The sequence below is a fragment of the Camelus bactrianus genome, chromosome 28 (assembly GCF_048773025.1).
Source record: "Camelus bactrianus isolate YW-2024 breed Bactrian camel chromosome 28, ASM4877302v1, whole genome shotgun sequence".
NCBI classification, from domain to species: domain Eukaryota; kingdom Metazoa; phylum Chordata; class Mammalia; order Artiodactyla; family Camelidae; genus Camelus; species Camelus bactrianus.
Genome location: NC_133566.1, coordinates 16,645,396 through 16,659,594, shown reverse-complemented (window position 1 = coordinate 16,659,594; position 14,199 = coordinate 16,645,396). Strand labels below are relative to the sequence as shown.

Here is a 14,199-nt window from a genome sequence, read left to right as displayed (position 1 = left end):
CCAACCTCAGCAGGAAGCAAAGGCTAAGTGATAAGATACCTCAGGAAAACAAAAAAAAAAAAGCTGTGGAATTTAGAGTCTGCAGCATGTTCTTGAGTATAGGTAGTTGGAGCCACATAAGAGGCCAAAATGTCATTCATAAGCCAAAGTCACCCAAGGCACCTGGGTGACTAGAAGGAGAAAAGTCTAGAACTTTCTGTGGCTAGCGTACTAGCCTCAGGATCTTGCCAAGTTCACTGTACATTAAAACTTGGGAAACACCCTTCAGGATGAGGGAGTGTAGAACTTAAAGCCGAGCTTGTGGGTAAAGCCAAACAAAAGCCTTCAGTGGACCAGACCCCCCTCCAACTCCTGCAACACATCAGCCTGAACAGAGAAGCCCTCTGTCCTCTCCCACTTAATGGAAACACAAGCCGGGCCTTGGTAAACTCTCCTCCCCAAAAATGGGTGATGCACACTCGATGCCATGTGACCCGCTGGACCGGGGCGATACGGCACCTGTCAAGGGAATACACAGGGGACCCGCACGTCCCCTCGTGAGGAGAGGCTGTCATAAGCACTGCCCTGGGCAGTGGTCCTGAGCTGGCAGAGGGGCTGCTCCTCTCAGCACCATGAGGGGCGCCGATGGTCTTTGTCCAGGCTCATTTCTCTGTGCTCAAGGAGCCTTGCTCACTGGGTGCCTGGTGCCCTGCCCCCTGCTCAATACCCAGGGACAATCAACTAAGTGGGAGCTGGGGTGACATCTGCCTCTCACGCCTGGGCAGCCGGGGTGGAACACAGAGCTGCTTTCTAACCACTTTCTCACTGGTGAGAGCTGGAGCAGCTGCACCCCATTCCCCGGGTCTCCGGGGAGAGGCCAGCGGCCAATGAGTTTTCCAGATGGATGAGATGAGCAGCGCCTCTGGAACGTGACCTCAGGCACCTGCACGGGGGCCTCCACTGGGAGGGGAGCCAGCCCAGCCCGGCATGTCATCCCAGCGCCCTCTACGGGCTCAGGGCGACCCCAGACTGGATAGCCGGCGCAGGCAGACCTCGGCAGCCCCTCGAGCCCTCCCCGCCCTGGCAGCAGCCTTGTGGGTAGAGTAAAGTCAAATCCTACTGCCTCCAGCTGAACCGCCCCACCCCGAGACAGCCTCACTCCTGCACCCATCTGAAAAGTCCGTGGCTGACAAAGTCCTGACAGCACCCGTGAACAGGCTCATGTGAAGCTAACCAGCCAGATAGACTGTGTGCAGTTACCTGTGTAAACGGCCTTCTCTGATAATGACGGGGTGAGCGAAACTAGGGAATCGATGCCTCATCCTGGGCACACAAATCACAGGCTAATTCCATGTGCAGAAGCCCTGAGACTGTACCCAGAAGCACCTGGACACAGGACTGCCCTCATGGCCTCAGACACGGTGGTCTCAGTGCAAAAAGTGGCCCGGGCTCTCCCCAACCTTGCTCGCTCCAGTTCAAGTTCACTGTAACTCCACTGCAGTGAAATTCACCCATCCTTGGAGTTAGAGTTCTGTGAGCTTTGACAAACATACCCAGTCCTGCAACCACCACCAAGATGCAGAATGCGTCTATCACCTCCCCCAGAATCCTTCATGCCGCTTTCCAGTCAACCCCGCCCTCAGCCCGAGCAACCACGGACCTGCTTTCTTCCTTGGTAGTTCTCCCTTTTCCACACCATCATACACAGGGCATCATACCATATGTGCCCTCTGGGGTCTTAATTTCTTTCACTCAGCGTAACGCCTTTTCATTGCTGAGTAGGATTTCATTGCGTGGATGTGCCAGTGAAAAGTGGCACGTGGAAGTTTGTTTATCCGACTTCCCAGCGGAAGGACAGTTAAGGTTGTTTTGCGTTTGGGGCTGTTGTGAAAAGAGCCGCAATGGCTATCTGCATACAAGTCTCGGTGTGGGCGAATGTGTCCATTTCCCTCGTGTCTAGAGTACCTGGGAGTCACTGGGTTGCACAGTAATGTACGGTTTAACATTGCAAGAAACTACCAAAGTGTTTTCCAAATTAGCCGCGCCGTTTTGTCTTCCCACCAGCAATGGATAAGAGTTCCAGATACCCTGTATCCTCGTCAGCACCTTCGTACTGGACAGAGACGTCCAGTTTTGTGTTTTATTGTTGGTGCTACTTTTTTAACGCCATCCTGACACATGGTAGTTCGTCGTGGTCTTAATCTGCATTTCCTTAATGACTGACAATGTTGAGCATCTCTTCCTGTGCTGATTTGCCATCTGTATCTCTTCAGTCAAGCATCAGTTCAAGAATTTCTGCACATTTATCAAACTGCTTTCTTACCTAAGGGTTGTGAGAGTTCCACACACATTCTGGATACAAGTCCTTTATCAGATAAGTGTTTTGAAAGTATTTTCTTCTGGTTTGTTGTTTGTCTTTTAGTTTCTTAGCAGTGGCTTTTTTCAAAGAACAGGTGTTTTCCATTTTGATAAAATCCATTTTACCTACTTTTATAGTTCATCCTTTTTGGGTCCGAAGCAATCTTTGGCCCAAGGTCACAGAGATGCACTGTTATGTTTTCTTCCATAAAGTTTCAATGTTTTGCTTTTAGTTTAGGCCCATGATCCAGTTTTGTTCGTTGTTATACATGTTGTAAGAGACGGGTTGAGGGTTTGCAGTATGATCATCCTTTCTCTGTTGAGTTATCTTGGCTCTTTTGTGGAAAATCAGCTGATCACGTATGTGTGGGTCTCACTGGAGATGCTCTTTTGTTCCACTGACCTGTATGTCTATCTTTCACCAGCGTCACACTCTCTTCATTACTGTAGCTTTACAGTAAGTCCTGAAGTCGGGACATACAAGGCTCCCAACTCTGTTCTTCTTCAAAATTGCTTTGGCTATTCTAGGTCTTTTCCCTTTACATATAAATTTTTGAATTAGCTTGTCATTTTTTGAATTATCTTATCAGTACACATTTATGTTTCTGCATTTTCATTTGGGTTGCGTTGAATCTCCAGATCAATTTGAGTTGGGTGCCTTTTCTCTTTGAAAGTATAAGAGTGGTTATCTTTCAGAGATTATTATCACAGAAAGACTAACCAGTTCCTCCCAGACCCACTCACACGGAATAGCTTTGCCAAATGGCCTTGGCTTTATGGGCTGGGTTGTGAGGGTCACGTGTTCTGATGCAGAGGAGCACGTGTCGGAATGACAGGAAGGCAGTTGGCCTGTCCAACCTGCTACCTGAGACACAAAGAAAAAGACATCGTGTTTGGGGTCTGACCTGAGAAGTAGCCCTGAGACGTACAACAGAAAGGAAATCATTCCTTGATGAAGCACTGAAAAAGAGGTGACATCTCAGGGGCCATTGGAGGGTGAGCAGGAGTTCGCTAATGCAGGAGAAAGGAGGGGAGTTAATTCTTCAAAGGAAAAAGAGCGAGGATTCCTCTAGGAAGGAAGCGCAGGGTTGTAAAGTGGGAGGAGACAGAAGTGGGGGGTGAGGTCTGGAGCCCCTGCTAAGGATCAGAATTCTGTTCTCTGGGTGCAGAAGCCCATGTGAGCTCCTGAGTGGGAGGGGCATGATCAGATCTGCTTTGGAGAAAGACCCCCTTGGTGCATGCAAAAGATTCACTTGGAGGCCACCCTGTGAAGGTGGCAACAGATATGCAATGAGCAGATTTGACTGGGAAAACGGCCAAGAGCTGGGACCAGAAGTTCCCAAGAGGACAAAGCCACTGACTTGATACTAGACAAGGGGTTAAAAGGGGATGGAGAGGCACAGGAAGGCACGTCCATCTACTCCTTACTCCCCTGGACCCCGAGAAGCATCTCCCGCTCACCAGGCACATCGCCCAGCTCAGCTGTACAATCCCGGCCCCCAAGTACCTCATCACCTTAACTCAGACACCGTGTGAATATTCATATTCTACTCTCCGGGCACAATCTTTTGTGTTTAGGTTATATAAAAGAAAATGCAACCTTCCAAAAGATGGCTTTGCTTTTAAGATTATACCATTGGAATTGAATAAATTTCTTGGCAACCCTGTGTATAAACCAGGTCGGGGCCTCACCATGAAGTCTGAAAAACAGACAGAAGGAACGGTTGGCCAGAGAGCTTCAGCGACAGAAACAACTCTTCTCTGGAAGGGGAAAAAAGGCCAGAAAGGCATCTTTGTTTATTTTTACTAAATTTGGAGAACAACAATCTCCCCCAGCTGTCTCCACAAGATCAAACCAGCCCCAAATAAGAGTCGCTAAGTGTTTGAAACCAACGTCCAGTGGGCCTGACGGTCCTGTTTCTTGTCTTTTCTTCCCTCTGGGTTTCAAGATGACAATTTCATTTGCTCATTGATGCAGCCTGTCCGTTTTGATTCATCTAGGAACTTCAAACTCTGCTTCTAATCTAAATCAGAATGCAGAAGCACAGGACCCCTGCACGTCCTGCTAGGCCCTCTGGGCTCATTCAGAACGAATACCCCGAAGGCAGACACGGAATGACCTTTAACCAGGGGGGTTGCCTCTGCAGTGGGAGGCCACGCCCACCTTCGTCCAGCTCAGGCTGCCTGTCAAGCCGTCAACTCTCCCCACTTCTCTAGGACTAATCACATGCGGGCTCCCCAACTCTCCCTTCCCCTCGCCAGCCCTCAAGGGACCTCAAAGCCTGTTAGGGGTCTGGTACCTGCAACTCCAATATTAGGTTTGGAGCACAGGCCTGAATGCGGTGCCAGGTTTGGCCCTTCTTAGGGTCTCTAAGAAATTGACAGGAAGAAGTCAGTTGTGAGAATGATGTACCTTGAGTCTTCATCTAAAAGTCAAAACTCTGTGGCCCTCCACTTGACTATAACAGAGCCAAATGGAAACTTCCTTTCCTTCCTTGTTCCTTAAAAGGACAACAGACAAAAGCAAAAAACAAAACGAAATAATTCTGTGGGGGTTCATTGCTCTCACGAGCTTTTCTTAGAAACATGATCTGTGAGTGCCATGTGCAGAAACCCCATGCTGTTGGCCCCTCCATCGCATCAGGGAAACCAGAGGTGGAGGTGAGCGCATTGCTCTGGGCCCGGTGAGTCCTGGCCCAGGGCTTCTCAGGGAGCAGGCTTCCTCAGGTTGCTGCCCTGGACAGGCAGGAAGAACATCTAAACTCTCTTTCAATCTTGTAGAAGAAGAAAAAAACAAAACACCCACACAGCGGGGACAATTTCCCCCCGCTGTGTGGGTGGTGGGGCCCCGAGAGCTGTTATCTGCAAAGGGCGCTTCTGGGGGTTACCCAGCTGTCACCGCCGTGTGGATTCCACCCGAAAACCTCAAGCCAAACAGTAGGGAATGAACATCAAGGGGCAATTTTCCACTCTGTGAAAAGGACTTGACTTTACAAAAATAAATTAAAATGCCATGATAATACATGAAATGCTCGCGGGGTTTGCTGTCAAAGGCACAGCTGGTCATGGAGGATGCTCTTCCTCACCTGAAACGATACCATCAAATATGACTGTGTCATTCTCCACTTCCCGACTCCTCAGCCCCTTATCCTGCACCATGACTCACACACACACATGCACACGCATGCACGCTCACACGCACGCACTTCTATGCCAAACACACAGGTCTGGAGTAACTGGCGGAGCAGGAGTTAGATGCGGAACCACCACGACGGGGCCGGAGTGGGGATGGTTAGCGTGTGCCTGAGTTAGTGTGGGGCTGGGGCAGGGGTGAGGGGAGAGGGTGCTCCTAACTCTGAGCACCTTTCACTGTAATGAGGGAGATTTGGTAGCTGAAAACACCAGTGCAAATGCATGACAACAAAACCAGGCACCCTTCAGGCCCTAAGCCCCCTTTTGCCACACAAAGGCCCCTCTTGCTGCAGGCAGCTCTGCCTCCATGTCTGCAGCAGCCTGAGAGGGGCTGCCTGCTCACAGGGTTACAGGATTTTAGTGACTCCTTCCCCTCCTCCCACACCGATGTCCTTTGAATCCCCGATCTGTTCCTCTTCAGTATCTCCCATTATTGGCATCTCGGAACCACGTTGGCCTCCTTCATCTCCCCCATCTACAGAAGAAGCCCGCTGGGTTCTCTCCACCACCGCCATTGGCTGGAGACCGGTGATTAGAACCTAAAGTCCCAAACCTTATTTCCAAAAATATCTCTTTCCACACAAAAAGGACCCAGGAAGCCCTCAATTCCATCATCTGGGTTCTGGGTAAACGTAACAAGGGAATTGGAAGCCGTCTCTCAGTAGCAAGCGTGAGCTCTTAAAGTGACGAAGAACTATGGAGACATAAGAAACAACCCATCTGAAAAAGGCATCAACAGGAAAACAGTGTGGCACACTCCTCAAGAGCCTAAAAACAAAACTGCCAGCTGGTCCACCAATTCCGTTTGTGGCTATCTACCCAAAAGAACTGAAAGCAAGGTTTGGAAGAGATATCTCTACTCTAAGTGTTCATAGTTGCCCTCCGAGGTCCCCGGGACTGCCCACATCACTGCCCGATTCACATTTAAATGTAAGCCTGGCGTATCACTTGTTCCAAGCATTTTTAGAAGGCAGCCTCACTTCGAAATCAGGTAACTACGGTTTGTTTGTGGAGCGCTGGCCAGATGTCCCAAGCCACACTCTGTGGGTACCCCAGGAAGGTAAGCTGAAGCCCAACACGGGTGGATGGCACTCTAGAGAGGCTGTGAGCATGGTTTGTGTCAGGACAGGGGGCACTTTGCTTATGGCCCCTCCATGGGGCTGGATCTTAATTCAACATCTTAATACATTTTGATGTGTGCACAGGGCAAAGGTTAATACTAATACAAGAAACAAACATTTTTCATAAACATGATACAATTGAGACAAAGGTGGAAAGCATGAGACAAGAAGGGATTTCGTTCATTCTCAGATGGACCCAAGACAGGAGTGGGGGTGCCCGCGTGGAGGGGGCAGGGGGTTTCACTAACAAGCCCTCGCCTGGCTTCGCCTCTCACGCAGGACATCCTGGTTCCTGGTTCTCACCCTCGGACAGAGTTCATTACCAGAAATCACTTACGTGTCTCTGCCCTAGAGCATCACAGGCTTGGTTTTAAAAGAAATGTGCTACCTGCCGCCGCTTTTATGTCAAAATCTTATTCCTCCAAATCGTGATTAGCTCTGGCCAGTCGAGCAACGAAAACAATTTCATCTAACTGCTGTGACACTGACATTGAAGAGGCAAAGCCCACAAAGGGACCAGCAAGACCTCCCAGGCAGGGCCACTGCCTTCCTGCTTTTGTGTTTCTATAAAATGGCTTGCTTCTAGGAAAATGAAACTTACCCCTAAAATTCCATTGGTTCCAAAGCTCACTCCTGATTCGTCCATTTCTAACACCTCATTTGCATATGGCACGAATTCAGTTGAAACCTAAAAGCCTGTGTAAACCTACAGTCGGGGTCCAGTGTTAACTGCTGTGGGCCCGCCGGCAATAAACCTGAGTTCTCCAACCCTCCAAGTGTCGCCTGGTCTCTCGATGGGACTCAGGTCTGTGTAACAACATCATAAGAAGAGCAGCCTCCAAAGCCAAGGTCAGAAACCTGGAGACTCAAGCAAACCTACAGCCGTAGAGTAGTAAGGATACTTCTAAAAAGAAGAAAATGTGACTTTACCTGTGGCTGTAGCGAATGGCTATCGTCAACCCAACCTGCAATTAGAAGGAGAGAGAGAAATATGCATTAAATAACAAGAGCAAGCTAAATTCACAAGAAAACTGACTTAACACGGTCAATTTTTTAAAACGCTTATTCAAAATGCCCTCCCGCTAACGCTTGGTAAGTAACACATTTTAACGATAGACCTTTAATTTCAACTTGGTTCTTCAAGGATAATCACATTTTGAAGGGGTCTTAAAGAGGCTACAATATTCCACTGCAGATTAGACAGACGGTGTCTCTCATCAGGAAAGATTTCCAAAACAGGGCTCTTTCTTTTTCTTTTAAAAAATGTTTTAATGTTTCTTCCCATTTTTATTGAAATATAAAAAAATGTTTAATGTTAAATTAAATGTTTACATTTTTTAAATTTTAATGTTCATTTGTATGGAGGTATAACTGACAAATCGAAATGTGTCTATTTAAAGTGTGCAACCTGCTGACTTGACATGTGGACGTACACCTTGCAGAATGGCTACCACACATTATCAGGTTAATGAATACATTCAGCACCTCATAGAGTTGCCTTTTACTTCTTTTTTGAGTGAGAACACTTAAGGTCTGCTCTCTTACTTTCAACTGTACAATAAGGTATTGTTAACTACAGCCACCACGCTGTACGTTAAAGCCTCAGAACTTACACGTCTTATAACTGGAGGTTTGCGTCCTTTGACCAGCCTCTCCCACGCACCCCCACCCTGCAGCCCCTGGCAACCACCGTTCTGCTTCTGCTTCCATGAGCAAAACAGGGTTCTTTCAGCTCCGAGACAAAGCCGTGAAAAGACGGGACCGCAGAGCATGGCTGATTCTGAGGTTCGAATTAGGAGAGCACCGCCACGCCCAGGTCCCTCCCCCTCCACGCCAGGGGACTGACCGCCTGGGCCAGAGCCTCCCTTCCCTCCAGAGATCAGCACAAAACTTCACTCTGATCCCATCAGCTCAAGGCCAGCAGGCCGCACTCCGAGGACAGCAAGGAAATTTCATTTGTGATACACCTGAGATATAAAGAGACGGCGTCCACGGTTGCCAGGCAGAGCAGCAAGGAGGGCCCGAGGGGGCGCTGCGATCTCCCCTTTGCCCTGCGGGGGTGGTGTGGAAACCTCTCAAGGACAACTAGGGTCGAATCACATGGTGTGGGCCTCAGCTGGTTCACTCAGGGTCAGTCAGGGGTGGATTCTAGAAGGGTCAGACTAGCCATGTTCAGCTGCTAACTGTACCGGAGTCAGCACATTATTTAAACTCTCGGAGCCTCATTGTTCACAACTACAAAATGGGCAGAGTAATTATGTTCCCACAGGAGTAACATAAGGATGAAGCAACTTGTCTGTCTACGTGTTTATATCCGTGTGTGTGCCCACGTGCGGCACCGATGGGTGGGGAAAACTGGATAAATAATTCCTACCACTGCTTATAGGCAATACCCCATTGATGAAAATATTGTCACTTTCCAAAACTTAATTTTTTAAGTCTTTTTTAAGTTTAATTTTTGGAACTTTGGAAGTATTTCACCATGTAAAAAAACAATAGCCAAGAGGGGAGGGCAGAGCTCAGTGGTAGAGTGCATGCCTAGCACGCACAAGGTCCTGGGTTCAAAATCCAGAACTTCCAGTAAAAATAATAATAATAATAAGTGAATAAATAAACCTAATTACCTCCTTCCTCCCCCCCAAAAAAAATTGAAATTAAAAAAGAGTAATCTTTAAAAAATAAACAACGGTCAACCACAACCATGCCTGGGTAAGTCTCGTTAATCCACCTGCAGCTGAACTATGGCATGACTGCTTGAAAAATCTCAATGGCAGTTTAAAAACCTAAGCATCACCTATAATATCATTTCTGGGCAGAAAGTCTACCTCAGTTGCACCTTAGCATCCCCAAACACATCCCTGCCATTGCCTTGACGCCGGCTCCCATGGAGGAGGGGGTGGGGGGCAACTTCTGCAGCACTCTGCAAGATGACAGGCGGGTCCCGGGGCAGAGGGACGGTGGAAGGGGTGGGGAAGAGCCAACAGGAGGGAGAGTTAGGAGAAGTAAAATCTTTGCGCCAAGGAAGTCCGATGCCTCTGTCCCGCTCAAGATTGCAGAATCCCCCAGCTGCTGTGTGAAGAGCTCAGCTCCAGAGTCGCTCTGCTGGGTGTCACCACTGCAGGGGCCCAGAGTGTGGAACCAATAACGGTGAGAAGAGGCTTAATTTTACGAAAAGCTTGTCTAAAAGGGAAGGCAGGAAATATACAACAAGTTGATTTCGCATCCCCTCCACCTGAATTAATTCAGTGGTCTAGCTCAGCTAAGCCAGGAGTATATTTGAGACGTCAGCAAACAGAAGAGGACTATGCCTCCGGGCCAATCGAGAATTTACAACAGCCAAGACATGGAAGCAACCTAAATGTCCATCAACGGATGACTGGATAAAGAAGCTGTGGTATGTTTATACAATGGAATACTACTCAGCCTTAAAAAAGAATAAAATAATGCCATTTGCAGCAACATGGATGGACCCAGAGATTGTCATTCTAAGTGAAGTAAGCCAGAAAGAGAAAGAAAAATACCATATGATATCACTCATATGTGGCATCTAAAAAAAAAAAGGGTACTGTGAACTCATCTACAAAATAGAAACAGACTCACAGACATAGTAAACAATCTTATGGTTACCAGGGAAAGGGGGTGGGAAGGGATAAATTTGGGTTTTGAGATTTACAAATGTTAGCCACTATATATAAAAATAGATCTTTTTTAAGTTTCTTTTGTATAGCACAGGAACTATGCTCAATATCTTATAATAACCTTTAATGGAAAAAAATATGAAAACGAATATATATATATATATATATATATATATATATGCATGACTGGGACATTGTGCTGTACACCAGAAACTGACACATTGACTGTACTTCAATTTAAAAAAAAAAAGAATTTAAAGGACAAGGAGGAAATTATTTGGAGGAATGAAATAAAAGCCGAAACTGCAGCCAGAAAGGTCAGGATGAGCAATTTACAAATCTCACATGCCGGGTAGCTTCCCGTTTCCTGGGATTTAAAAACTCCTGGCTTACAGTCAGGCTAATTATAAGACAATCTGACTGACTGAATATTTTGATAAGCTTTGGAGCACTGTTTAATTGGTGGCTTTTCCAAAGTTGAAAGATAAGCCCTTGCTGGAGCAGGGAGAGGAAATGGGCGTGGAAAGAGACAAGAATAAGAAAAAAAAAAAAACAAAAAAACGGAAAAGTTGTTACATGGCAGCTGCACTGGTTACAAGGGGCTGGGAGATAAATCCCTCACGGAGGTGTATTTCAGTTAAGCATTTTTATTAGTCTTTTCTGGGCTTCTGAATCAAATATGTTTTAGAATCATTTTTAAGGGACACCTTTGTTAAGGGAGAAAGTGGGAATCTTGGAATCACACAGACGTCTAGAGATGAGCAAGGGAACAGGATGATGGGAACTGTGTGCAAAGAGCCCAGAGCGACGTGAGAACCGAATGATGGAGTGGATGGGAACGGGGCCTGGCACGGTCATTCTGGAAGCCTGGCTTACACTCCACACAGAGGCACTGGATCCGATTAGGCAGTTCTGCGAAGGTGCTGGAACACTGGAGAAAGTTCTTGTGGGCCTCGCCATGAAACCCCACGCTGGAAGAGGCCAACGAGGCCAGTGAGCTGTGTAGGGAGCCTCTCCAGGGCTCCTCTTCCTCCTCACTCCGACATATTATCTGAGCCCAGAAAGCAATTACCCCATAAAGGTAACTATGTGATCTGCTGAGACATGGGCCAGACACACTGTCTCCCTCGGCCTTGGGAACGTCACAAGCCAGCCAGGCCTCTGCGAGCCTTCACCCTGCTAAGAAGCATCAGCATCTCAGAAACGCTTCAAGCAAGTCTCACCCCTGCCTGTGTGTGCACGCACACACGTGCACACGTGCACACATTCACACCCAGCTCGCCCGTGTGCATGCACACAGACATACACAGACACATCCACACACTTGTACGCGTGCACAGTATGTGAATGCGGGTGCGCCTGTGAATAAACGTGTGTTCCTGTGTGCATGCACACAGACATACACAGACACATCCACACACTTGTACACGTGCACAGTATGTGAATGCGGGTGCGCCTGTGAATAAACGTGTGTTCCTGTGTGCATGCACACAGACATACACAGACACATCCACACACTTGTACACGTGCACAGTATGTGAATGCGGGTGCGCCTGTGAATAAACGTGTGTTCCTGTGTGCATGCACACAGACATACACAGACACATCCACACACTTGTACGCATGCACAGTATGTGAATGCGGGTGCACCTGTGAATAAACGTGTGTTCCTGTGTGCATGCACACATGCGCATGCTTACACAATACTCGTCTGCACCAGCAGACATGCCCATATACACACCTACACACAGTCCTGCAGCCGTGCATGCATGCACCTCCCCGCGTGCACAGAGACACTTGGGCATTCAGAGAGGCCCGGAGGAGCCTCTGAGACAAAGGGAGGCCTCAGACAATTGACCCTTTTGTTGCTGGTCTCAGCAGGGACCCTGGGGAGAGAGAGGAGGGAGGCCCAGGGCATTGGCCCCTGACCCCGGCCCAGCCCGAGAGGAGGCCCAGGGACACAGAGGTCAGCGGAGTTTTGTGCCACTGCCCTCCCTGGAGAACCCTCCCCCCACCCCACCCCCTCGACATACTGTAAGTGTTGCCAGAAAGCACTTAACAAACTCCCATCCGGAGAACTTCTTTTAGATTTACACAATTTGTTAAGAACAAAATGAAATCACCTTTTAATGGCAAGGAGAGAGTAATTTAACATTTTTTTCAAAATCTCCACCAGCTACAAAAACCTTTTTCCTGCTGCTTTGGCCTAAAAATGCTCCTTCTTTGGAACAGCTGACAGAGGCAGCTGTTTTGTATCAAGTCCGAGGGTTTTCTCTGTGACCCAGGGAGCTCAGACAACTGGCAAACCTTCCTGCATTAAAGGGTAATCTGAGAATAATTTGCCATAAAACACCCAGAAGTGCACCAGCTGCAGCCGGATACGCCCTACGAAGGACCACGTGGACTGCACTGATCTTGTAAAATACGTGTAATTTTAGAAAACGTGTTTTTAAAATCCATTTTTTTCTTTAAATCTTAAGGGAAAGAAATGGTTGGCACTGCCTTAGAAGGCAGCAGGGGACTTCCCTTACCAGTGCACAGACTGTCACTCAGGGCCCCTTCCCTGATGCCTGCTGGACCAAGGGTCCCTGTGTTCCTGGGAATCCGGTTCCCACAGCCCCACTGCGCTGCGTGTTTACGACCTGCTGTCACACACACGCAAGGCTGCCGGGGCAGGTAGGGGGAAAGTCCAGAAAGTGCCAGCCTCAAAGTCACCCTGATGGGGAATGGTTCTCTAAGTGTGAATCCAGAACTTTCTAGACCAGGGGCGGTGTGCTGGCTGGGGCTGTGACCCCAAGCCTGGCCCTTTCACATGGCTGGCCACCAACCAGCCACAGCCCCAACACAGCCCCAATCACCAGCGCTCCCCATTCCTCAAGAAAAGCTAGAAACCAGGGGTTTTGTTATGAAAACTCCCACGTTTTACACTGATTTGAATATTTGTCAAATACTCTCTGAGCCAAACAAAACATGTCAGTGAAATGTGGCCAGAAGGCCACCACTCTGCAACCTCGCTTTCCACCTTGCCAAGCCTCTCTTTGGATTTTCAAAGCTTCAAATCTAAATTAACGAGTGTGTGACAAACTTGGAAAAAGCTTTCCTGTTCTGCGTGTCACCTTTCCCTTTCCTACCCTTCTGGGCTGCTTTTTCTGTAGCTTATTATTATTTTTTAATTTCCAGGGTCCAGAGATTTGTAACATCACAAAATAAACTCGAAGAGGAATGCTTATTTTCCTCTTGCATTTTTTCTTTACAATTCTCTCCCCTCTTCTGGGAGACATGAAGAAGGGGCACCAAGGGGAGAAGAGGGGGCCACAGCGTGGACAGAATCCCACACAAACAGCCACAGCCCGTGGGCACCAAGGATGGGGGCCGGGAGAAACTGATCCACCCAGTGCAACCTGTTAACCCCGGCCCTGGCTCTCCTCCTAGCACTGTTCTCTCCTCCCAGTAACCAAGCCCCCCGAGCTCCCCCCAACAGCACCCTCTAGGGCTGGCCTTTCTCCAGGCGTCACTGCAGATCTTCCTGCCCCTTCATGCCTGACCCTCAAACCCACCACACACCCCGCCACGCACTCGCCCTTGGCCCTGGACGTCCACTCAGGGCTTTCTTAGGCACTTGCTACTTCCCCTGAAAAATCAACTGCGCTGGACTAACCGATGCGTATGGTCAGTAGCAATGAGTTTTGTTGTCAAGTCCCCCAATTTTCCTTGCCCATTTCCTCACTGTAAAATGGGGGTAATGTTACCTATTTCATGGGGTGGTTTTAGGCAGATTAACCTAGACCTCAGGGACGAGGAGGAGCAGGACCACCATCTTCTGCGAACGTGTGAGAAATGCAAATTCTCGGGCTCTGATCTGGACCCACTGAATCGGAAACACCAGTGGTGGGGGGCAGGGGTGTGCAGGG

At 48.4% G+C, this 14,199-nt stretch overlaps 1 protein-coding gene across 4 annotated transcripts in view; it reads right to left on the bottom strand.

Moving 5' to 3' along the window:
• Positions 1-14,199, bottom strand: part of ACOXL (acyl-CoA oxidase like) — a 255,445-nt gene that overhangs the window by 180,053 nt on the left and 61,193 nt on the right. For all 4 annotated transcript variants that reach the window (XM_074354662.1, XM_074354663.1, XM_074354664.1 and 1 more), the window contains one exon: positions 7,581-7,615. In XM_074354662.1, coding sequence (XP_074210763.1) covers positions 7,581-7,615 — 35 coding nt within the window. The remainder of the gene's footprint in view (positions 1-7,580; positions 7,616-14,199) is intronic.